The sequence below is a fragment of the Leguminivora glycinivorella genome, chromosome 14, assembly GCF_023078275.1.
Source record: "Leguminivora glycinivorella isolate SPB_JAAS2020 chromosome 14, LegGlyc_1.1, whole genome shotgun sequence".
NCBI lineage: Eukaryota > Metazoa > Arthropoda > Insecta > Lepidoptera > Tortricidae > Leguminivora > Leguminivora glycinivorella.
In genome coordinates this window covers 13,641,510-13,668,661 of record NC_062984.1, presented here as the reverse complement: position 1 = coordinate 13,668,661, position 27,152 = coordinate 13,641,510, and the positions used below count along the sequence as shown (strand labels likewise).

The 27,152-nt window shown below is 39.4% G+C and overlaps 1 protein-coding gene across 6 annotated transcripts; it reads right to left on the bottom strand.

Moving 5' to 3' along the window:
• Positions 1–1,056: 1,056 nt before the first annotated feature.
• LOC125233336 (mitochondrial uncoupling protein 4) lies at positions 1,057–25,840 on the bottom strand. 6 transcript variants are annotated; one of them, XM_048139314.1, is made up of 7 exons: positions 25,675–25,840; positions 10,891–11,020; positions 8,941–9,020; positions 8,365–8,560; positions 4,297–4,473; positions 3,248–3,470; positions 1,057–1,490 (listed from the first exon to the last, which is right to left on the bottom strand). In XM_048139314.1, exons 2-7 carry the CDS (start codon positions 10,991–10,993, stop codon positions 1,316–1,318), a joined length of 954 nt encoding a protein of 317 aa, XP_047995271.1. In that variant the 5' UTR covers positions 10,994–11,020; positions 25,675–25,840; the 3' UTR covers positions 1,057–1,315. The 6 variants fall into 6 exon arrangements, with proteins under 6 accessions (XP_047995271.1, XP_047995269.1, XP_047995268.1 ...); XM_048139312.1 differs by lacking the exon at positions 25,675–25,840 and adding an exon at positions 21,656–21,908; XM_048139311.1 differs by lacking the exon at positions 25,675–25,840 and adding an exon at positions 21,660–21,908.
• Between the last annotated feature and the right edge of the window lie 1,312 nt (positions 25,841–27,152).

Sequence of the window (27,152 nt, the reverse complement as noted above, 5' to 3'; positions counted from 1 at the left end):
CACAATTACCAAATTACCACACCACATATGCATAGCCAAGTGAACCGTATTAGTATCATTTTAAAAATGATTTTCTCTTAATACTTTCTTTAGTAATTAGTGATTTTTGCTTGTCACATGACGATAACAAGCCAAATATCTAATAACAGGATGACGTATTTTTTAGACAGTTACCATTATGCAAATTGCCAGTTATTAGCAGTTTTAAGTACTAATAAAGAATAAATTCAATAAAACTGGCTGTTAAAAAGTTCAAAACTATTATTTAAACAAAATAGCACCTACTTGTTTGTTACTTCCTACATGATTCGCTTCCTCAATATTTCAAAATTCAATTCAACTATAATTATATTCGTTCTACTTAAGTACTAGAGGTTACTTAAGCTAGGATTACTTATGTCTAGGTAGGTACTAAGTTCACATCGGCTCTTGATTCTAAGGATATTTTTATGCGTGTTTTGGTGTCGTCGTCTTTTTCTGTCAAAAAATTGTCATACAATAATTAACTTTGACATACATTTTTAAAGTTCAACGCCATACGTTAGGATCCTTATCTATCACAGACAAAGGGTTAAATAACATAAGACACCAAACCAAACAAGCGTAAAAAATAACGATAGAATAAAGAGCTCACAGTGTCACTTAAACGTAGTTGGTCTAGGATTCCACATTAAAATACCTGCATATATCAATAGTTAAAACAATAACATAAACACATAAATAAAATAGGTATAAAAATTGTGCTCGTAATGAAAATATGTAGGTATTAATATTTATAGTACCTTCCTTAGTGACAGCTATTATCTCCCCTAAACATTTTATTTCATGATACCCACAAATCTACGATTAATTCTGTACACGAATAACATGAGAGCTGTCCACTACCGACAACTGGAGTCTCGTAGGTACAGTCAGACCAAAAAGAGTAGAAACTAAAAAGTGGCAACATTGTGGTGTCATCCCTTTCAAATCGATATGTGTGAGATAACATAATCATAATCATAATCATAATATTTATTAATAATACAAATTACAAGTCACATAATTTTAAACAGGACGATACAACGATGTTGCCAGTGTTGCCACCTCACGGCAAAGAAATAATCCTAGTTTCTGTAGGTTGATCATATCTCTAACTACCCTCAGAAAACGTCAACGGAAACCAGCTTTCTACATCGTTCATCTGGCTTCAATTTTAGTTTTTAGCATCATTTCCGTAGTTTGCCTGCCCTATGAACTTTTAGTCTCCCTAGAAAACAGTAACTTCATGTTACCTGATAAGTATTGTCTTTTTTTCAGCAACAGTTATATTTTTCTAAAATGTTTTTCCACCTAAGGCAAGCATGATGTTCTCAAAAGCCATCCAGTTGATCAGTGCCCACGGCCCTAGCCGCATCCAGAGGGGCAAGAAGCCTTTGTACAAGGAGAAAATGCCTTCGTTCTTCACTGATTGCTGGAGACAATCGATCATGCCACGGTACAGGACACCCCTGGAAAAGAAAAACAATTTAATTAGCTTTTGATTAGGATATCATATTGTTTTTAATTGTTGGAATTTTTGGTAGGTGGCATCAGCAAGGAGTGGCGCTGATCGTTACAAATACGTACACTTAAGTAAGTATCTAATCTTAATGTTAAACATAAACACAAGCGGGCACTTTTTTTGCACGATCTTTGTCGATTTTTCTTAATGTCAGATCTTCAATATCGCCCATAAAATCTATTATTGTATGTACCTACTCGTAGAATAATATCTATTTAAATAGATTGGTTTGTTTATTATCTTATTTCTCATGGAACAATCGAATAACTATCGTTGTTGTTACTCTTTTGTTTTCGTTCAGTCCTACATAAAGAGCATGAAATACCTAATCCAAAATATTTGGCGATATCTTCGACCTCTATTAGAGAAACTAAATGTCATATTCTGTTCACAGATGTTGGAAGGTGTACTTACATATAAAATGTATATAAAAAACGGGTCATTCGACATTGCTTGTCCGACCGCGGATCGACTTTGACCGCGTTCGGCCGACCTCGCCGATAGCTGTGCATTTACGGAGTCGTTGCGCCTATTTATTTACATATAATTATGTACTTAGTTAACATAAACTTCTTAACACTGGCGTTATTTTCAATATGTCGGGGAGCGTATATGTACCTACCTAAAAGATTCTGGAAGTTATTACTTCAAGAAGTTATTACCTCAAGTATATGCAGGATACCTACCTACTATTTAAAAAAACGCGACACTACATATACAGGAGAGGTTAACTATTTAACTTCGGAGAGTACTCCAGAGGGCAGAGGCTTAATAATTGGGTACGTAAATAAATACCTAGGTATGTTTTGTTAATTGTAAGTTTTGCAAATAGAGAACTTGAACTAGTTTTGTTAATTGAAGATACCAGATACAAGATACCAACAGCTTGTAAGCTTATACGCTTTTAAGAGTACCTATCTTTATTTCTATCAGATAGGTACAATTATTTATCTCGGGATGCGGCTTTGTTAACTCGTAATTGGGCATAGGTATGTTCATGAAATTTATTTACATATAGCAAAACTGATTGTTTGTCTTGATTTCGGTGATTTATAATAGAACCAATTACTATAAGTACTTTACAAAAGTTTCCATTTAATTACGTAATGTTCTGCCTAAGGAGGGCTCGAAACTTCATTAATTTAAAGAAACCCATCTAATATATTAGACGAAGCCGTTTAAGTTCGTAAACGCACTCCCATTTAGTACATAACTACATATTCCTGTAATTGGCTCTTTGTTTTTTATGTTTGTTGTGATTTCTGTGTAAATAGCTGTTGGTACTCCTTAAATAAATAATAATATGTATTTTTATGATGGTTCTTTAAAAAAATACTGCAAAATTATTCGTACTTGGCTAGTAGAAGGGCTGAGGGCCAACTTATATGTAGTTAGGTAATCAAAAACATAGCGGGGACAGACTGGATGGAAAAGGCACAAAAAATAAGTGATTGGAGGCAGCTGGAGGAGGCCTATACCCGAACAGGGGCCATGTCTTAACCACGTTTTGAGATTGAAATATTTACAGATTGTTAAAACTTATTTTAAGTCATGGAAATTTATTTAGCCTTTAGGCTATGTTATGTTATGTTATGCACCTATTATACCTCTTTACGACGGACTTCAGAAATTGTGGCAAATACAGAAGAACCAAAGGCAAGAAAGTAAAAACTGTTTTTAAAGATCAAGAGTGCGGTATCTCACCTTCCGTCCGGGCCGACGGGCTGATTCATCAGACGGGTCTTCATCACGTCCGCCGGAGTACCCACGACGGCCGCCACGAAGCCGGCCGCGAACGCCGCCCCGGCATGCACCAGCGCGTTGTCAGCCATGCCGAACTCCCGCATCAGGAACTGTTTGCTGTAGTCGTAAGCAGCCAGGTCGCCCATGTTGACTAGCGCTGCGCGTTGCACGTTTGGGACGGCACCTGGACGTGAAAGAGTTATATGAGTTCTTTACGAACGCTAGTAGAGTAGAGGTGTCTATCAGCCCTCTTGAGGTTAGTGGGTGTGAGCACAATGAGCAAATTATTTACCTGCTCAATTTCTTATAACAAAATCATATATAGAAAATTGGTAGACCATACGAAATTGAAGGTCTCCTCATTGACTATATCAGAGCGACGCACTTAAGATATTCTTCTTTCCTTATGACGGTCTTCCCAACAAGAAAATATCCTCGCAAGCGTGCTCTCGAACTGTCCTCATAAGAAATATAAGTTACCTACTTATATGTAAATACCTCTCCAAAAGCCCAGAATCCCGCTATCTTTATACAGCAGCTTGTACGTTTGCCAGCAGCCCGCGGACCTCGGCGGCTTACGCTGTGGCACCCTCCGACCTTCCTACACCTTCACGAACTCCAGCTCGCCTTCGCTTGAATAAGACACGTGGTAAGTTACCTCTCCAGGCCAGGACCCGGCTTACCTTATACAGCAGTTTTTACGTCCAGCAGCCCGTGAACCTTGCCTTCTAACACCTCTGGCCCTCGGCCTGTGTCTGAACCTTCACCAGGTCGGTAAGCGAGCCTAAAAGCTACCTTCACTTCAACAACACAGGACATAAGTTTAACCCACCTCTCCAGAAGCCCAGGATCCCGCTTTCCTTATACAGCAGCTTGTATGCTTCCCAGCAGCCTGAGAACCTCGGTGACTTGCCCTGCAACACCCTCCGGCCTTCAGCTAGCATCTGCACTTTCACCAGGTGCAGGGAGACGCATGAGCTGTCTTCGCTTCACAACACTTCATAAGTTACCTCTCCAGAAGCCCAGGATCCCGCTCTCCTTATACAGCAACTTGTACGTTTGCCAGCACCCAGTGAACCTCGGCGGCTTGCCCTGCAGCACCCTGCGGCCTTCAGCCTGCATCTGCACCTTCACCAGGTCGGTAGGCGACGCCACGAGCTGCGCCAGCGCGCCCGCCGCCAGCCCGCCTTCGCTTCAACAACACACGCGTTTTAACAAACGAGGTTCTACATTTTCGTGTATCGTGCGGTTTGTAGAAAAATGTCGCGAGTTACTTATGCTCCCGATTTTTTTGAGATATTTAGTAAAGTGACAGACAGACGGATAGAGTCGCACAATAAGGGTTATTTCTTTTGTACTTTTCAAAATCAAAATCAAAATCAAAATAATTTATTCAGCAAATAGGCCACAGGGGCACTTTTACACGTCACATGTACATAGGTATTTAAAAAAATATTTAAAATTGAGTTGAAATTACAATTGATACTATTAATATACTAATTCTAAGTTCTAACTAAAGTTAACTCTATACAATTAATTAGAGATGTAGAAGGTCTCTAAATGTCGAATTACAACCAAGAACTACACTAAATTTTAATATAAAAAGTACAAATACAAAAAAAAAAAGTCTAAAATTACTTTAGAGGTGCAAATGACTCTAAATGTCACAACTAAAAATAAAATGTATATCTACTTAATCTAATTCTCCTTAGAGATGTATATGGTCTCCATGAGTCAAAATCATATATTTAAAATATTCACTAAAAGAAAGGAAACAAACGACAACCGAACAAAGTGTCCTAATTTAATAAAAATTAGAATTAAAGTTACTAAGTTATAACAGCCCCAGTAAGCTTAAACAGACCGGTCTTCACAGACGGCACCCGTTCACGAGTATGACGCGTATCTCAGCCATCGCCTCCCTCAACCTTTATTCGGGAAGGTGGCGACCCGATCAACGACGCCACCGCAGCAAAGACTTTTAAGTGTGCATGACATGTTCAAGCTGCCAGGCTAAATTAAATATTCAAATAATAAAACATAGCTGTAAGACACTATATTCTGTGCTCGTATGTTACAAAGGAAGGAAATATAGATTTATACAATAAAATTAAAGTAAGATAAACATTAAACATTAAACACATAATCTTGGAGATGTATAAGGTCTCCAAGTGTCCACAACTAAACTTAAATAAAAACAATATAATCAGACGAGAATATGTTCTCATACGTCAATTGAACACTAGTATGCTTAATTACACAATGCAGAGAAAATGAAAAAATATATACGACTTCATTCATCTATTGACAAGCAACCACCTTAAAGGCATCCCTATCATCTATAAAATCCTTCACAGTGTAGTACGCCTTACATAACAACAAACGCTTAATGCGTGCCTTAAATTTGTCAAATGGCAAATCCACTATATCGGTTGGTACTTTGTTATAAAAACGTGTACAGTTCCCGACGAAAGACGTACCAACCTTACGGAGACGGTGGGCGGTCACAGCAAGTTTATGTTTGTTCCTTGTGTTATAGTTATGGATGTCACTGTTAAGCTTGAATTCGTGGATATTTTTCCGAACATACATAATATTTTCGTATATGTATTGAGAGGCAACGGTAAGAATGTTCACCTCTTTGAATTTTTCTCTTAAAGATGCTCGACCGCCCAATCCGTAGATTGAACGGACTGCTCGTTTTTGCAGCACAAAAATAGCCTGAATGTCTGCAGCTTTTCCCCATAACAGGATCCCATATGACATAACACTGTGGAAGTAGCTAAAGTATACCAGCCTGGCCGTCTCTACGTTTGTTAGTTGTCTGATTCGCCTTACTGCGTAAGCTGCAGAACTAAGTTTGCCAGCTAAAGTGGCTATATGTGCATGCCATTGCAGTTTTGAATCCAAAGTGACTCCAAGGAAAACCGTTCGATCTTCAAATTCCAGCGTTTCACCTTTCATTTGGATCTTACTGTTATTTACCTGCTTAACGTTCGGAAGCGCAAATCTGATGCACTTGGTTTTCTTGGCGTTTAGAAGTAAGTTATTCGCCGTAAACCAGTCTGTTATGCTAGACAGTGCATCGTTGATGTTATCGAAGCTGCTTTCCTTTCTGTCAACTTTGAATATAAGAGAAGTGTCGTCAGCAAATAACACTATATCATGTTTATCTTGCACTAGTTTCGGTAGATCATTAATGTATACTAAGAACAGGAAGGGACCGAGAATTGAACCTTGAGGCACTCCAAGTGCTACCGGTGAACCTGCTGATTGAGTCCCATTAATAACAACTCGCTGAGTTCTGTCGGAAAGGTACGATGAAACAAGGTCAAGGGCAGCAGCTTTAACCCCATAGTGGCTCAATTTTCTCTTTAAATTCTCGTGATCAACGCAATCAAAGGCCTTTGATAGATCACAGAAAATTCCAACAGCATCTTGAGCTCTTTCCCAGGCGTCAAAGATGTGTTTTAGAAGTACCACACCGGCATCAGTAGTTGAACGACCTCTGGTAAAACCAAATTGATTATTGTCAAGCAATTTATTTCTGTTAAAGTGAGACAACAGTTGATTAAGAATAAGCTTCTCAAAGACCTTACTTAGCGCTGGTAATATTGAAATAGGTCTAAAGTTGGTCGGGTCTGATTTCGTTCCTGATTTAAACAGCGGGATAATTTTGCTGTGTTTCATAATATCAGGAAAAATGCCAGTTTCAATACATCTGTTGAAAATCTCAGCTAAATAGGGTGCGATTGATTCTACTATTGAGTGTAATACTTTAACTGACAAGCCCCATAGATCTTCAGTTTTCTTTAAATTTAAAGATCTGAACGTTTTAATAACTATGGTCGGAGTAACATAAGAAAATGTGAATATTTCTGAACATTCTTCTACATTAGCTTGCAGCATTTCTTCAGCGACAATTGGCGATGAGTTAAGAGACTTTGTTGTCTCTGCCGGTATATTCGAGAAAAATCGCTCGAAGTGATCTGCCACTTCACGGTCGGAACTTACTAAAGTATCAGCAACTCGTAGGTTGTAGTGCCGTTCTTTTATTTTACGCTTTCCTGTTTCACTGCTGATCACTTGCCATGTAGTTTTAACTTTATCGCTGGAATTTAAGATCTTTTTGGATAAATAATCAGCTTTAGCGGCGACACACATCCTTTTAAAAGATTTCGAGAAATTCTTTACGTACTCTATAAATTCCGGCCTTTTATCAGTTGTTCGCAGATCATACAAATCATAGAGCCGGCGTCTCTTATCGTGAATATCCGGCGTAGCCCAATCGCTAAATTTAACCTTGACCTTGCCCTGCATCTTCTTGGGGATGAAGCAGGCATCAAATTCCTTTTTTATACAGTTAAACAACTCAGAACTCAGACAGTCAGGGTTCTCTCGGTTACATGAAAGAAAAGGTAAGTTGTTCCTAATATTACGATTGAATGACTGTAAGCGCCTTTCGGAAATCAGTCTGCACACAGTGTCTTGTGGAATATCCTCTATCTTCCCGCCACATTACTTGCTCGTATTCTTATGCAAATATTCTACATTCGCGTCAATTGTTTTCCGAACACAATGCTTTTCCTTGTGCTCCGCAATTCATTGTTTGTTGCTCAACAACGAAACGACAAAACTTATCGGCTTTATAGTCCATTCAAATGATGACTAAAATATGTGTAATAAAAATAAAAAGTCCAGAATGTATGCAGTTGAATGCAAATTCGATTTTCTTATAAACGTTGATATAATATAATAATATTTTAGCGTTAAAAGAAATCGATAGAATTAAGTACTTCTCGAGATATTTAGTAATGTAATGTAATATACGGACAGAATCGCACCATATCGGTTCCTTTTGTACCTGTTTGGTTTGCAACCCTAAAAATAAAATAAATCAATAAGGACAGCATTATTAGTATTACACTAACTAATTGACGGTCCCACAACTCCCATAGTCTTCAAGTTTGATTCATAGAATCCATGATTTAGGAGCAAAATAAATTTCCGTACTCATGAAGTTCAAAAAGACATATTATCATCTCCAAAAATAAAACTTCTATAAACTTCAAGCTCACCCAAAGACGCGGTCTTCAAAGACGTTTTCCCATCTTCATCCTTGAACCTGTTCCTGAACTCCTCATAGAAGATGAGTCGGCTTCCTGAGTATATGATGTGTCGTTGGAACATGGGCATTAAACCGCTCCATAGCTTTAGAACGCCTTCTTGCTTCGCGATGCCGACTGCTGTTTTTATCATGCCATGGTTCTCGATCTAGAAGACAAAATATATTGTGATTTGAGAACAAAGACCTAAAATTTAATGTAAAAGTACCAGTACTCGACTGTGACATGCGTCTATTAAGGATTATCGTGTCACACCATTGTGTCGAAGCACTGCCATTTTTACCTTAATTTAAAAGAACAGTCAGGGGCGGCCTTTGGGGGGTGGCTAACTTATTGGCAGCTCGCAAGAGTCTTGCCTTGTTTCAAAAAACTAAATATCTAATTCTGTCTCTGTACCTTAGCAATACGAGTAGGCTCGGGGACTAAGGCCGCCCCTGAGAACATTTATATAATTCAACAGCCACAGCTTATGAATTGAATATGGATTCAATGAAAATGACATATATACAAATCCTTTAGTTAAGGTACCTTATATCCGGCTTTGTTAGCGGCTGCGACTTCGGACTGAATTTGCAGCCGCGTCTTCGTCAAATCGAAGGGGTATGTAGCTGCAAAAGAAAAGAAACAACGCTTAAGTACCCTATACGAAAATGCCTTTGTAGCTTTATTACTCGTCTGACTAACGCATGGTAGGAATTGTACTAAGCCGGGGCAAGGAGCGTAGACAAGTTGCAAGTCGATGGTGTTCCGTAGCATATCGTAATTATCTCTCTCTATCGCTCTTTCGTTTGATGCGATTCGTTTCGTTCGCCATGGAATAATGGTTCGTGGAGCGTAAAAGATTCTGGTTCAACACCTCAGCAAACAGGATAGTTAAGCTGTCAAGTGTCAAGACGAAGTTTCAACAAGGATCCCTGCTTCAAATCGGACATCGGTTGACATAATATGTGATCTGTCATTTACTTTAATCACCAAACGTTCAACACCATCGTGCTTTTTTTATATACGTGTGAATAATAATGTGACGTTTGCTCACTTTGTGTTGTCGTCTCTGAAAACCAGACTGCCTTTAAATGGATTACCTACTCAGTTGAGATTTGTATGATTGTCAACTCTATACTAGACGCATTAAGATCACATTTAGATATTGCGATTAAATACGGGGTTACAAAAGCAGGGTAGATACCTAGCCAACATCACAATCGTTTATGCTTCGTAAGCGTATCGTAGTTAGCTCTTCCGCCTCTTCCTGTCGCTCTCGTAGTGGCGCGACAGAACTAGATTGTGTTTCGATCAGCACGTAGCGTTAACGATTGTTACTTCGGCTAGACCGGCAACACCGGCATACTTTTTGCCCGTATTGGAATAAAACCCACCGTCGACACTCAGCGGGGCGTTTCTTGCATGTTTAATAGGACGGGAGATGGTGACTAATAGGATATTCGAGCGTGATATATTTGATATCCGCTAGAAAACATTAAGTTATTAAAACTGAAGAGGGAGAAACAGATTTAAATGATCTATTCATTTAACTTCCGTGTAACTTCCAAATGCTCTACAGTTGTATTTACGTTTGATATACTAAGTTGGATGAAAAAATCATGTTAATTGGCCCAAGCCCCGAGCATAGAGACCGCGTAGCGCACGCACGGCATGGCTTATAATTATATCGCCTAGCTAAAAGGAGTGTAACGGCCCAGCCACGACATTGGTCTAAGCGCGACAGCGGTGAGCGGCAGCCATAAGTGCGAATGAAAAGTCCCATCGCTGTGTCTCGCTCCACTGTATGGCCGCCGCTCACCGCTGTCGCGCTTAGACCAATGTCGTGGCCGGGCCGTTAGACTGCTCTGCTACGTACCTCTTTCAGCGGCCCAGGCCCCGAGCACAGCGACCGCGCAAGACAGGCCCACCGACTCTGTGACCTACATCCTACTACATGGCTTGCTGTATGGCTCAGCCTACAGAAGTGTTAGACTGCTTACGTACCTCGTTCGGTGGCCCAGGCCCCGAGCACAGCGACCGCGTAGCGCAGGCTCTCCGACTCTGTGGCCATGTATTAGGCTTGTTGTATGACCTGCAATAGTGTTAGACTGCTGAGTGCTGTCGTACCTCCTTCAGCGGCCCAGGCCCCGAGCACAGCGACCGCGTAGCGCAGGCTCTCCGACTCTGTGGCCATGTATTAGGCTTGTTGTATGACCTGCAATAGTGTTAGACTGCTGAGTGCTGTCGTACCTCCTTCAGCGGCCCAGGCCCCGAGCACAGCGACCGCGTAGCGCAGGCTCTCCGACTCTGTGGCCATGTATTAGGCTTGTTGTATGACCTGCAATAGTGTTAGACTGCTGAGTGCTGTCGTACCTCCTTCAGCGGCCCAGGCCCCGAGCACAGCGACCGCGTAGCGCAGGCTCTCCGACTCTGTGGCCATGTATTAGGCTTGTTGTATGACCTGCAATAGTGTTAGACTGCTGAGTGCTGTCGTACCTCCTTCAGCGGCCCAGGCCCCGAGCACAGCGACCGCGTAGCGCAGGCTCACCGAGTCGGTGGCCTGCGACGCGGGGTAGTCAGCGTTGCGTAGAACCGGCATGGCGACTTGGTGTCACGTCGCCCATACCTGCCGGTCAAGCAATTAAGAAATAAATTATACTTTGCTGTAAACGCAATGTTAATTATAATTAGGTTTGATGTTAATTACCAATATTACTATATAAATGACATTACTTTGAATAGCAAAGTTTTAGGCCTTGTATTAGTAATTTAGAGACCAGGGCCGAATGGCACAAACGCTCACGAAACGAAACGCTCGTAGATATCTATCTCTATCGCTCTTGCGTATTGGCGCGACAGAGCCAGACTACCTTTCGCGGCGTTTCGTTTTGGTTTCGCGTCGTAGAAATGGCATTCGGCTACGGGGCCAGCAATATATAGAACGATAATGAATGATCGCAATCACCCTCACATGATGTAGATAATTGTACCTACTTAAGTAAAGCTTTGTACCAAATTGCAAATATTGCAATGGATGAACACATCTACACAACGTATCACAAAATTGTAATTGTTGCGACCTTTTCCTCTGTGACTTACTTATATCGTTATCAGAAATGGTCTGTTTAAAAAATAAGAATTGCACAATAAAATATGCACTATTTTGGTCTCACCGCAAACGAAAATAGGTGAATTTACTTCACATAACCGACCAATACAAACAATGAGACTACGTTAGATATATGCACCACTAACAGGACTTTAATGTGATCTAGAATTCTAGAACAAAGTGGAAGAAATTACTTACTTGGTGAAGAAAGTTGAAAAAAGTTTTCAGCGGAGACCACTGACTAGGGAGCTATACTTATCGACAATTCGCCTTCGATTGAAGAATAACCGGCGGTCGATATCCGTATGTTATGTAAACTAAACGACCTCGTTGACTACATACATGGTTACATACATACATTATATGACAGCTACCAAGACTGTTGTTTCAGTGGCCTTCCAAGTGTGATTTACAGAACGCTAAAATTGGCAAGTTTATTGTTTGCTTTTACAATTAGTCGTCTCCTGACGTATGCGACACTAATTAGATCACAATGCTTTAAGTTTACACTGCTTACTTGTATTTATTTAATACTAGCTTTTGCCCGCGGCTTCGCTCGCGTTAGAAAGAGACAAAAAGTAGCCTATGTCACTTTCCATCCCTTCAACTATCTCCACTTAAAAAAATATTTATTTATTTAAACTTTATTGCACAAAATATACAAAAATGTACAAATGGCGGACTTAATGCCAAAAGGCATTCTCTACCAAAAAAAAACACGTCAATTCGTCGCTCCGTTTTGCCGTGAAAGACGGACAAACAAACAGACACACACGACACTTTCCCATTTATAATATTAGTATGGATTTAGTTCGGTTAGGTATATACCTATATAGGTGTATGTAGGTATCTGCATAAAAGGGACGAACTCTAGCAAAAATATGCCTCATAAAAGTCATACCTAAACTTAAATATTTTGCCACGTTGGCGTCGGAACTATAATATATTATATACCTCTTTTTGCTCGACTTGGCGCCGTGCCCCCAGATACATAGGTATCTAATCTGAATCTAATACTTTGACTTGCTTTAACTACTTAGTCGTGGACCCTGAAGAATATAAGTAATAAAGTAATTAACTAAGGTACCTTAGGTACCTAACTCGTATCAAAGACATATGTAACTCCGTATAGATGGATAAGGTCTTAGAAAAAAACGTACCTCAAAGCCATAGAGAGAAAGGTACGGTGGCCTAGATGGCGTTACACCTTTGGGGAACGCTCGGCTAGATGGCGCTAATATTAATATTTGACATTTTAACACATATCAAGCTAACAATACGGGCCAAATTGTCAAAACCGAGGTTTTAAGCTTGTGTCGAGAGATGGCAGTCTATGCACTGTGATTACACATTTTACTTTGACAATAACTCTCTATAATACTCGACCCTCTTTGCTCGTATACAGGGTAATTTTCTAAAGGGTCTAATTATGACTTAATTGATAGTTAATCATCAATTAAGTCATAATTAAAATTTTAATTAGCTATCAATTAAGTACCTAACCTATCAATTAAGTAAAAAAAACACAATTCAGTGTTGCCCCATTATGAAAGGTGCTCAGTGTGACTGTGTCCCTCCCCAGTAAATAGATAATAATAAATAATATAAATCATATAATAACACGTTTTGTAGGTACCTAATTGCAATAATTTAATATGTCACGAGGAGATACAAAAAAACTCGGAAAAAATGATAACAAAGTGGCTAGTCACGAATGTTCTAATTCCATTTCACGAATTGCCGGTTTCACGATTTTGGGAGATGACCAGATAGCAATGTCGGCACTGCGCTGTCAGATACGGCCTGACCGAAATTGGTATTTTATGCTTTAGGTATAGCCTATACCTAAAGCATAAAATACCAATTTCGGTCAGGCCGTATAGGTACTATCGCAACAAACGAAATACATTTATCCCTACGTACATGTAGTAACTAGGTACATTTACAGTCAGCTGCATAGGTTTGTAGGGGGTCCATATTGGCTCATATAAAATTATTTTCACCACACCAACTGGTAAATTTCATACAAATTTTAACTCGATGTCTTAATCTGGCTGCTAGATTTTACCTATAAATGATGATTTTGAATCATAAATATTGAATAATTTGATGGATTTGATTTATTTTGTCGTTTTATAGTCAGTATTTTGTTCGTGTTGGTGTGGTGAAAAATGTTGTGTTTCACTCGGTGGCAAAGTTTGTTTAACCTTCGTGTCTTGATACCGCTACGCTCGCGGTTCAATATTGGAATCTTTCGCTTGCTCAGGTATCTATATTGGCACGTGCGGTTAAACAACTACTTTGCCCCCTTGTAAAACAAATAACTATTGTTATAAAATTATTGTTTATACCGATTTGTGCTCCGAATGATCATTTCTCATAATTTTACTTATCATAATTTTGTTTCATTATTATCAATAGTACTACTATCACTGTTCATAATAATCATTTAGTCGAAAATTTTTAATCATAAATTCTATACAAATATTTAATAACATTCATAATTTTGTGTTTAGGAAAATCATTCATCATAAAATTATTTAAAAAGTTTTGGGGAAGTTCTATGAAAAACTTGTGCCATTTATAGAAGCGCGCTTGAAGCTTTTACAGTGACATATACAATTTACATTAAAAATTCGTTTCGGTTCGCTCACGGTCAACCTAACACGCTCCTCCTCGCTACGCTCGTCGTCGCACCTAACTGGACTGTCACATCAGTCACATGTGATATCTGTTCTGTTAACAATAATATAACGATAACTATTATATTACTCGCAATCGTTATGATCAATAAGTATATAAACTTATACATTAGTATAAAACGTAATATCTGGGCAACCGAGCTTCGCTCGGTTCTGTTTCGTATCCTTGACATGTGTCGCCATCTAGTTCAAAAATGAATAGTACCTACATCGAGCGAAAGAATTCTCAGCCTTAACAACACAACTACTCCACACGAGATGGCGCGCATTTCGCCACAAAAACTCAAATAGTGTATTTTCTATTCGTTTTAGCCTTGACCTGTGTCGCCATCTAGTGTTTGCAATAAATAGTACTTACATCGACCGAAAGAATTCTGTCTTAACAGTACAACTACTGCACACGAGATGGCGCGCGAAGAAAAACGCATGAAAACTCGAAAATTCGCGTTTTCCGGGACCTAAGGATAAGTTAGGACCGATTTTTCACCCCAAAAACCCCCACATAACAAATTTCTGCGAAATCGTTAGAGCGGTTTCCGAGATCGTCAGTGTAAATAAATATATATATAAATAAATAAATAAATATACAAGAATTGCTCGTTTAAAAGTATAAGATTTATGATGAATGACATTATGAACATAAGTCATTCGAAGTTACGATAGTTATTAACATAAAATTGTTATAAATAATGATCGTTATAATGTAAAATTGTATGAGAAACATTTTCGGACTACCAATAATCTATATAACAATTTTATATGAACTTTGGCGCACCCGTTTGTAGGAGAGCCACGACCGGCGACCCTCCCTATAGTCAGTTAGTCACGTCTCTCTACAGGTGCCTTATATCACTTATGTTATGTTCGACTTAAAACTCAAATATTTATTTAAGTTGTAATTAGGTGTATATTGTTCAAGTATAGACTAACATAATATACTTATACAATAAATTATCACTTATCCAACCAATTATAGCACGCCTAACGAACACTTTTAACTGCCTATCGGGTCGGGAGAAATAACCCGTGTATATCTGTATAAGCGAATTTTGGCATAGTTGTAGGGAATGATGTTTTAATCCACAATATTATTTTTAAATGGTCAAACCGATATAGAGGTCGTCTTCTAATAAATTAACCCCGACCCGACACTAAGGTCGGTATATGTAGTACCAAGGACGATTAAATGGTTCTTGGTAGTACCTAGGTAGGTATCTCTTGACATATTAAGTCGGCAATTAAAATGTGTTATCAAAATACTCGCGTTGTAAGGGTTCCGTACACTAGCAGCAACAGCAAGCGCCTCCTTTTTAGTAGGAACTTAAGTCATTTTTGCGAATAATCAATATTTTGAACAAAACGAAACAGAAATGAGTTTATATGTAATATTCAAACGCGCTCAAACAATTTCAAGAGATTTGGTAACTCCTTGCAGCGGCAGTGAGTGAAATTCGTAATTTGAGTTTTTTTCTTTTCAGTCCGACTTAGTGCGTTTTCACATTATCCGATCCGATATCGGATGTAGGACCGATATCCCATACATTGAAGCCGCCATCTTTGTTTTGCCTTTGAAATCCTTCCGACATCCGATATTGGATCGGATAATGTGAAAACGCACTTACGTTTTACTGTAGATTTCTAATAGGTTTTCCTGGAATCTATAGATTGAAAACTATCTCGTGTATTTCTTTTAAAAAAAATTACGCATAGTAGTTTCGGATTGGGTGTTCATTTTTTGCCTATTTTCTTAAATAACTTGAAAATTGCCTTACTAAAAATTATTAAAAAAATATTTTTGAAATACTTATAAAACCTCTTTCATTTGATATGTAACACAATATACCTACTTAGTTCTAGAAGCTTTGATTTTTAATTTTCACTTTTACCCCCAAAAGTGGCCTCTATAATTCAATTTTCTTAATTTAAATTACATGTCCGTCTTTTGGTCACAGGTTTACATATGCATGCCAAATTTCAAGTTAATCGGTTCAGTAGTTTCGGAGAAAATTGGCTGTGACGACAGACAGACAGACGCACGAGTGATCCTATAAGGGTTCCGTTTTTCCTTTTTGAGGTACGGAACCCTAAAAACAAAACAAGACATTTGTATAATAAATATGTCGCATTATACTATCATAAATAGCATAATCAACATATTGATAAACATAAGTTAGTGCTATATTTTTTATAAAAGGTATTGATTATACAGCTCCGGGAACTTCGACCGCTCTCGCGATTTTCGACCACTAGATGCCCAATTTTATAGCTTTCCGCAGAGCTTGAGTGAAACTGTGCCTTCCATTCCATTCGATTTTCCAGTTCCTTTCCAATAAAAATCTTTCTAATTGAAATTAGAAAAATTATAACACAAAAAAAAAACAAGTTTTTCGTTGGTACCTAGACCTAGGTATACGAAAACTTGGAATAATGTACCTGTTTAGCCGCAGCCTAGATGATCCTGCTCTGATAAACTTACTTTATAGCTTTTCGGTGACTTTGGTGTGAAGAAATATAAAAGTTGTTCGTATGAAGTTACCCATTTCATTATGGCTACAGATTTCAAAATATATACACCATTTTAAATTTTTCCTCATATAAATATCGCTACCAAAACTAAATCACCAAAATCATATATTGGCCCTGTATTTTGAACATTTTTACTAGGTACATTAATGCGCTCGATACAATTTATCTTACAGCTCAGGCTTTTCCTAACGAGTCGACATTTCAAATATGAAAAAAAAGTATAAAGAAAATACCTTGATCGACCAGAGATTGAGATCACCACTCGTTGCGATAGCGACGCCGCTACTGATAGCGCATTGCCAGTTACACGCAAATTCTATGTGTCATGCTTTTATACATTATATTTTTACCTATACATATTATTTCGTGCGAGTTACTCCGTTAGAAGTAATTGAGTGCGTTTGAGATCGAGCAAAGTCCGAGGGTTGTAGCAAGATCCGTATAACAGTTATAGTTATAATTGCCAATGGATCTTACCTTACCATAATTATGTTATAATTATAATATAACTGCATGGGATTCGTTTAAATCTGATGTATCTGTGAGCTGAGAAACTACAAAACACTTAAATGTATTTACTTAGTGTGTGTAAATTTTACCAACATCATAAAATGCAACATAAGTATTATGGAGGTTAAACATACGTTTTGCCCAAGAAAATTAGCCGCTTCACTCGAGCTTCGCGCTCGCAATAATGATACAACTTGTCCGATAATTTTAAGTAATGAGGAAGGTTCAATTCTACCGGTGGATGTCGATGTCGCTATACCTACTCCACCTTAAGAGGGAAGGCTTGGAAAAAATAGGAAGGTACCATCAGTACCACACATCATCTGGTAGTACCGTCACTCTGTTGATCAGACTCAGAGCGATTGGACCGATGTTCCAAACGGTCGCTGGGGTCCTATCGGAGGTGTGAATTTTCCAATTATTCGTTCAACTTAAAAATGTAAAAAAATACCTAATTACCTACATTATTTCATATATTTCAGACTCAGTTATCCTAGTTTTCTATTTACTCAACTATACACGCTTACTCGTTGTGCTAATTAGGAAGTCCTTTACAGTAACTGGTGGCATGGACTGTGGACCGTGCAAGGGTTAAATGAATATAATGACAATAAAATTGTGCATGGCACGGAGTTGCCAACCGAGGCCGCGGCCCGCAATAGATGCATGTTTTTAAAGGCAAATATATTTGGCCACAGACGTACATTCCGATTCCGAAAGCTTTGATTCTGTTAACTTTTCGACGGTTACGGAAAAGACATGGACGAATTAAATGAATTAATTTAATGAAATTATTTAACGCTGCACTTTTTCAGAGGAAAAAGAGAATCAATTCTAATTCAGATTTCCTTTGGTCTGAATCTGATCCTATCGCTGGCATCATAACTTTTATTTGTAGGTACATTGCCATACGTACTTCATCGGAATACGGAAGTTCATACAGTATTTCGCGGTTTCCGTCATTCAAATTGAAGATTTATGCAACTTTAACTGAGACTCGTTCTTTATGCATAAAAGTTTGTCGACCCCTGCATTTATTATATTACACCTAGAAATTAATCTCAGCCATCGCCTCCCTCAACCTTCATTCGGGAAGGTGGAATTTATTTTTAACCCCCGACGCAAAAACGACGGGGTGTTATAAGTTTGACGTGTCTGTCTGTGGCATCGTAGCTCCCGAACGGATGAACCGATTTCGATTTAGTTTTTTTTATTTGAAAGCTGTGTTAGTCGGGAGTGTTCTTAGCCATGTTTCATGAAAATCGGTCCACTAGGTCGCGGTCGGGGGTTTTTCAAAATGTTAATGTCTAATGCATTTTTCCCCTTGTGGTTAAGAATTTCGCCACCACCTTTCTTCCCGAGGTACCTGATTGGGTTTCATTGCGGTGTGGGCTATCAATCTGTCGACTGCGATATCGCCAATAACGGTTATATCAAAATGTCAACCTCTTCATTGCTAGATAAGAGTCGCACTCAATTCACTCAAACTTAAGCAGTTTTGTGTGCTCTCCCAAACCCTTTTGGATATGAATTTATTATTTTTTCTATTATTAGTAATACAAGACTGCGCCGGGCGATGCTATTTCTGATGCCAATTTAATCCCTTGAAAATGTTAATAACCTAACCTAACCACAAAATTAAAATTTTGAAAAAACCCCCGACCGCGACCTAGTGGAACGATTTTCATGAAACATGTCTAAGAACACTCCCGACTAACACAGCTTTTAAATAAAAAAAAACTAAATCGAAAGCGGTTCATCCGTTCGGGAGCTACGATGCCACAGACAGACACACACACAGACAAACAGACAGACAGACAGACGGACAGACAGACAGACACGTCAAACTTATAACACCCCGTCGTTTTTGCGTCGGGGGTTAAAAATATCAAAATGTAGTCGGAATTAGGTGATTTCTCTCTTGCTCAGTATTGACTTTGGCACTAAGAAATGAGTGTGCATTTCAGAGCAGAGTAGGCACAAAGGCCATCCAGTAACAGACTTGGAGCTGTGCCATTTTAGGTTGATAGGCAAAGACACGAGTGGTGTTTAAAACTTGGATTTCCAGGGATTTTTGTTTTCTTATGTAAATTCAAACGCAATAGGTATTCAACCGAGATTATTACATGAAACTATAAACATGGTATGGGCCCAAGCGGTTCTTCCTGTAAGGCTTGGTGGTCTGGGTGTCCGCACTTCGACCAGTTCGGCTCTACCCGCTTTCCTGGCTTCTGTATACGGCTCGCTGTCTCTCGTCGGTATTATTTTAAACCGTACTCAGATACCTGATGATGAGATAGCGAGTCTGAAGGAGGCCAGGGAGGCCTGGTGTGAATCATGTCCAAGTGCGGACATCCCGGTCGCCCGTCACAGCCAGCGGGCTTGGGACTCTCCTCTCCTAAAAGCAGCCCATGATACACTACTGGTTGAGAGTCCGGACGATTTTTAACGTGCCCGAATCCTCGCCGTCTCAGTTCCCGAGTCCGGCCACTGGCTTCGGGCACTTCCATCGCGACAGATTGGTACTGTTTTGGACCCAAGTAGTTTGAGAATAGCTATATGCTTAAGGCTTGGGTCCAAAATATGTATCCCTCACAAGTGCTCCTGCGGCAAAAATGTCGATGAGCTGGGCCGACATGGACTTTCATGCAGCAAAAGCGCCGGTCGCCTGTTTCGCCATGGCGCCATTAATGATTTGGTCCGTCGCTCGCTTGCCACCGCCTCTGTGCCTGCAGTTCTCGAACCCACAGGTATGGTAAGGGACGATGGCAAGCGTCCCGACGGGGCCACTTTGGTGCCGTGGAAACTAGGCAGAGCCCTGGTATGGGACGCTACTTGCGTAGATACCTTCGCGCAGTCCCATATCCAGGCGACCCGCACTCAGGCCGGTGGTGCGGCTGACCAGGCCCAGATTCTCAAGCGCCGCAAATACTCGTCCTTGCTTAAGGACTACGAGTTTGCGGCGCTTGCTATGGAGACACTGGGTCCTTGGTCTGCCGACATGAAAGCCTTTGTGGGAGCTCTGTCGGCTCGGCTTATCGACTCTACTGGAGACCCTAGAGCTGGCGCGTATTTCTCGCAACGTATCGCACTGGCGATACAGCGAGGAAATGCCGCCAGCATAATGGGCACCATGCCGCAGGCGGATTTGTTAGATGGTTTTTTCTTTTTATAATTGGGTTCTTTTATTTTTATTATTATTTTCTAATTATTTCTTTAGTATTATTTATTATAAGCTTATTTTTAAGTAGTGATTTAGTTATAATTTAGTTTTATTTTATTTGTAAGATTTTAATTTAAGTGTTTTTATTAATAAAGTTACATTAACAACCTGAGACTAAATAGTTGTACCTATACCTACCAATTATCGTACAGTTGGAAAATGTGTCTGTAACATACATCATTTAGATAACAAGACAAATATGTACCTAACAGGCTACCCTATAGGTAAATACATAATCGTTAACGATACGTTCCACTAGAAGAAATAAATACCAATAGTTGCATAGATAGGTAAAGTTAACATTTTGAGAAAAACCAGTAGGTAGGTAATACAACCACCAATGCTGCGCATACATATAATATCATAAAAGTAGGTATTGAGATTGTTTACATTTTGTATAAAAGGGGGAGTGACTGACAACATAATTATCAGGCCTGTTGTGGCTGTAGTCAATGGCCTTAACTTAAGATAAAAGATCATTGCCATGGCAACTAAAATCCAGTATACAAATCTACGTTTCACTTCGTCATTGGCTGAGTGTTCATGCCTACCCCACTAACATCTCGTTTGACTTTCTCATACGTACGACGGACTAAGAGGTAAGTAGTAAATATTTATTAATCTGGTCTATGAGTTAAATTACCTTTGTTACTTAGAGTTTATTGTAATTTGTAATCATTGGTAATTCACCTTCACTAGCTGTACATTAACTGCAGTACCTAGTTTAATGAATTTAGGTAAATACCTAGTAAGAAGTTTTTCTTAACCGACTTACTAATTTAATGTAATTTGTGATTGACTCGCTATATCAACTATTAAGATAACATAGTCCAATATAATTTGTATTCGTTATGTAAGTAGGTAATTTCATAAGTGATAGTTTAATTTAGTCGACGTACAAGATTTAAATCTACTTATTGGAAATAGGTTTAAGATAATAGTAAAACTAACTTTATTCTGATTGAAGGTTTAGTAGGTAAACATGATCCAATAATATTACATAAAAAAGTCTATTACACAACAGTGACAGAACCAATAACATCAGACGTATTTTTGTGTGTTATTGATACGACAACCAACGTACCTACTTAAAAACATAACTCAGCATGTGGCCAATGACAGCAACGCAACGAAAATATACTGATTCTCCGCAAGACCTCGTAATTTCCTAATCAATACTTGAAGATATACCTACATAAAGCTCGGCAACCAGCGTAGAAATCCTTTATCAGCATTCAAAACACAATGAAATTTCATCACCTGATATCTATATGTAAACATTGAACTGATTACATCAATGAAAGTAGCACTAGGAGAAAGGGATAGAATTACGTTTGTGGCCAGGAAGGAAAGAGAAACACTTGGCCTAAATCCGCGGGGAACCGGCCGCGGCGCGAAAGAGCGCAAAGGCAAGCAAAGAGCGTGGCGTCCGGCTCACATCGCTACCCACTTGTGACTAATTCGTGATTTCATTTTCAACAGCAGAATATCTGACGCCAGAAAGAACCCAATCATCTATACTATAATCCTACATAATACAATAGCTGTAACCGTACGTAGCGTAATGACGTCATTTCATTCAAGAAAGTATCGTGAAACCTTTTCATTCAGTTGAATGGTTGCTTACAACGATACTATTACAAATCAGATGAGCTCTGTGCTATGTCGCAGTCGATCGCTGAAAGCCAGTGAATTCTTTTGAATTAAGTTAAAAAAGTAGCAACTTTTTTTACTAATAGTCATAGCTGGGCATTAACTCGTTAATCCGTTAATCGTTAATTAACGAAGTTAACATTTCGATTAACGGATTAACTTTTAAGTTAACTTTAAAAAATGTTAACGGATTCGTTAACTTCCGTTAAATTTATCCTAGTCCGTTAATCGTTAATCTAGCATGGCAGGCGCCAGCGGCGCAGCGAAAAACACGTTGTGAACGCTGCTGAAAAAACCCGATGTCGATCGTTAAAAATACGAAATTATATATGTTCTCTTCGCTTCGCTTTTTACCAACGTTGACTCAGTGAATCCTAGGTTTTTACCATGGCGATTGTGTCAGGGCCGCTAATTGGAGCACAATTTATGACCACATTCACTTCAAAACGATGTTTGTGAGGTACCTACTCTGGAAAACGTCCCACTTTGTCAGCATATTCATATAAATATACAAGTAAATTTCGCCTTAATGGTAAAAGTGGGACATTTTAATAAACACGCTTACATTTGTGAACATTTCGGGTTTTGCCCTATTGACATCAGGGATGTTTTGAGAGGCTTTGCTGTACTGAACAGTAACATAATACAATATAATGGATTATTGATGAAAGTAAAATTTAATTTTTATCACGTGTTAATGGATTATCGATTAACTTTAACTTCCGTTAAATTTGTCGAAATGTATCGCTTTAACGATTAACGAAGTTAACTTTTTTAGTAACGGATTAACGATTAACGAAGTTAACTATTTGATTAACGGTGCCCAGCTATGCTAATAGTTATAGTTAACGTAGCTAATTACAACTACCTACTGTAAACTAATGTAAAATACATAGCTACCAAATTAGATTCCTTAAGTTCCCCATTTTCTAAAGACGTCTGTCTACTACTAACTAAAGTGTAATAATACTAATTTAAAAAAAACTTTGAAAAATAAATAAAGTATTTTCGACACATCTTTTAAGTCACCCTGTATAGATTCATTTACTAAGCATCAATATTTATTAAGCATCCCTTGAACTATCTCCACTTAAAAAATCACGTTGATTCGTCGCTCCGTTTTGCCGTGAAAGACGGACAAACAAACAGACACACACACTTTCCCATTTATAATGTTAGTATGGATATACTTATCCCCTTATTCATAAACGTACTCTAAAGTTATCAAACCGATAACGTTCGTTTGTCCTTTTCTATTACACCGGCCAATACGTTGGAAAGGGACAAACGAACTTTATCGGCTTGATAATGATAACTTTAGAGGACGTTTATGAATAAGGGCCACTTGCACCAACGAAAATGGAGGGTTAACCCTCCATTTCACATGGAATTAGACAGTTGACAGCCCACTAACCTTGAGTTGAGTGGTTGGTGCAGGTGGGCCTAAGGCCCCCCCTAGGGTGCCCACCTTGCCGTGGTGGGGGGGCTTAGTAACCGTGGACTGGTCACCCACGGTGAAGCTAAGAGGTACCCAGGGCCGGCCGGTTTGGGGAGCTGGCTGGCCCGAGGTGGTCGCTCTAAGTGGGCTTGTAAAGCCCACTTAAGACGCGTCTGGGAGGACTGCGGTGGGAGGGAAGATCCGGCAGTATGGGATGCCGCTCTGTGCCCTCCCACGGTAGCCGAGGTGGGATCGCAGGGGGAGAGGCGTGATGGTATAACGGTGCGCCGCTTTCCCTACCCCCTGCGACCTTGGCGGGGCCGCTTCGCTGTAGCGGCATTGGTGGGGCGTGGGTGGGGCGGCAAGGGAAGAGGAGTGCTGGTATTACGGTGCGCCGTTCTCCCTATCCTTTGCGGCCGACTTGGTTAGCGGTGGACCAAAGACCATTTCCACCGCTGGGCGCCGGAACATTCTGGTGCCCATGGCCTCTTTGTGGCGGACTCGAGGGGGCCCGTCACTGTACCTATAAGAGGCCGAGGAGGAAGGTGCGCCCTGTCATCCGGCGCACTCATTGTGGAGGGCCTTTGGGCATCCGCGGAGAAGCTGCACGTGGGCGGCTGCCGCCGGCGGGGTCGCCGTTGTGAGCGCAAGTGTTCCGGTAACCCCGCCAACAAAGCGGCGAGGTGGCATGTGGGAGGTTTTTAGTGGGTATACCGTGGCCTCATTAGCCAATACGGGAGTCCCACATAACCACTAGGGTCCCCTCTCGCACCCTAGTGATATGCGGAACGCATTTTCCCCCCTAAACAAAAAAAAAGGTGGGCCTAAGGGGGTTAATCTACAAAAATATTACTTATTTACCTAAAACAAAATGTTCATCTGCCTGATACTCGTACTAAAGAAGAATTAGTTTCACGAACTGCCAGTCATAGCCTATTAGAAAGCAGATTAACGGAGTTTGAGTTAAATGAGAATGATTCTGAACTTAGTTGGTATTATTAGGTAGGGGGAGCGGTAGGGGTCTAGGGATACCTAATATGTACGTAGCTAGGTGACAGCTCATTAGCTCACACCAAAAAACGAGTTACATTTATTAGGTATATTTCATTGTTTAGAATCTTGTAGGTAGTATGCATTAAACATCATTTGAAACGCAAGGTATTCCCGCCAAATAACTTAGTACAGTCTATGGCCGATAGAGGCCGTTTCTCGCAAGCATTTTAATACCAACGATTGACAACAGATGGCTCTAGCAGTCTGATATAAAATTAACTCGCTTCTCCGTATCGCCTCGCCGCCCGGCCGCGCCGCGCGTTGCCGCCTACTCGATTCACCGACATGTCTCGATTGTAAACTCGTCCCACGTATACCTTGACCTCTCGATTCGTAACAGCGCTTTAGCTTGGAATCCCATTAACAATGGTTCGACCGAGGCGAATAGTCGTCAAGCGTCATGACTACTGTTCGCCGGCACATTGTGATTAGGTATCGCAACTCGCCGACCTTGGCGCAAAAGAAACGATTTTAATTCCCACTGCGATAGTATGTTCGTTGTGTTGCTTGCCATACTAATAAGGGGCTTTTCGAAGCATTTGGTCGTTAAGCACGTCACTATTTTTGGGCTCGATATAAGGGAATTTTAGTCACTCGCTTTGCATGAAAATGAAGTTTTTTTATATTGAAATTTTATCTTTGTGAAACAGTTGAGCATTTTTAGGGTGTAATTTGTTTTTATAAATGGTAGCTATGGTAACTACTTACCATAGCGTAGGTACATGGTTATTTTATGATTTTCCTCATTGTAAATTTAACTTAATTTTATCTTAGTTATTTTACATGCTCTTAGGCGGCTAAAGCCTCTTATCATTACATTACGCGTAGGAACAGGAACATTATCTTTACGCTACATAACATACTCTTATTATTATTTGAAGGTGATATTATAATTTATAAAATAATTATTGATGTCCACATCTACAGAAATAAAATAAAAAACGCTTAAAGATGTATTTTCAAAGCAAACATTCACTTATATATACCTAAACGATTCCAATCCAACAGACGGTCGGCTGTTCGCTCACATTTTCGGTCCCGCGTACGTAAAAAAATTAAACCTCACCAAAAACGGGCGAACCCTCGGCCTCGGCACGTTTGTTCCCTTCGTAGATACTTTTTTGTGTCGTCCGTCCCTCGAAACGAAACTACATCTTTTAGGGGCTGGGTATTGCCAGTCCGCACCCTTTTGAAGCCATAATAATTTTGTCGGAACTCGGGTTGTATTGTAAACCGGCACAAATAGTTCGTTTGTGGAACGTTATCTTTGAATTTGAATACAAAACAAAGTGCTTCTGATAACAGGGCGGGATTACAGAACCCGCACTTGTTCTTTTGTTTTGTTTTATAGTTTAGCAAGGAAACTTAAAAGGGATTTCTAAATTTTATTTAGCAAAAGTAGTTTGGTGAAACGCAGAATTACAAATATAGAGGCTTTTATCTCAGAATATTTTAGTTAATTTACAATGCGGGTTGGTCGATTCTGTTTTAATATTCTTTGGTTAATGTTTGCGTAATTGCGGACAACTTGCAAATGAATTTCCTTACTTTTTGTACAGGGTGGACAAGAAAAGTATAGATAGATTTTAACTATGTTTAATTATATGTTTTTTTTTTTATCATATTTTTTTTCATGTTTGCAGTAGGTAGGCCCAGAAACCACTCCTGTATTTTCTTTAATAAGCGGGTCGGGTCGGTAAAATTGGAACAGAAGAGCTTGGTTTCATTTATAACGTGCCCTCGTCGAAGGACGGGGGGCGATGGATCCCCGCTGCGATCCACAGACCGTAAGATTCTTACGGTCGACTATTTTATTCTTTTTCATGGACGCAGGACTGTAATGGATATCATGGATATATAAATTGCCTGCCTATTTCTTCTATAAGTTAGTTAGTAAATAATAATAGATTAAGAGTTTTGTTTGTAAAATTCAATAAAAAAATGACAAATAAAATTGTCGATTCAAAAAAAAATTTTCAACACAAAATGAAACCTTCAAGAAAGAGGAGCGTATTCTCAGACCGGCAACGCACCTAAATCCTTCTGGTGTTTCGAGTCTCTATGGGCGGTGTTTATAGCTTACCGGCGACCTAACTGCTCGTTTGCCTTCTAAGTATAAGTATCTCGTTTGCCGTTTTTCCACAAGAGTGCAAAGTAATTACTAATTTCATACAAATTTTAACTTGATAATTACTTACCCAAAACCGGCTAGTAGAATTTGACGTTTAAAATGATGACTTAAATCATAATGTGTTAAAATAATTTAGGAATTTAATTTGTTTAATGGTTTACAGTTAATATTTTCCTCGTGTTGGTGTACCTAATGCATTTCTTTGTGTTTCACTCGGTGGAAAAATTTGTTTAATCTCAAGTATGTTATGTAGGTTAAACTTGCCCTCGGTAACCCTCGCAAACTCAAGATTCCACATTCTGAACCACTGGCTACTCTCGCGGTTGAACAATAACTTTGCCCCCTTGTAAAACAAATGACTATTATGATATATGCGCTGGGGTCACGTATAGGTTATATATATTAGAAAGTGA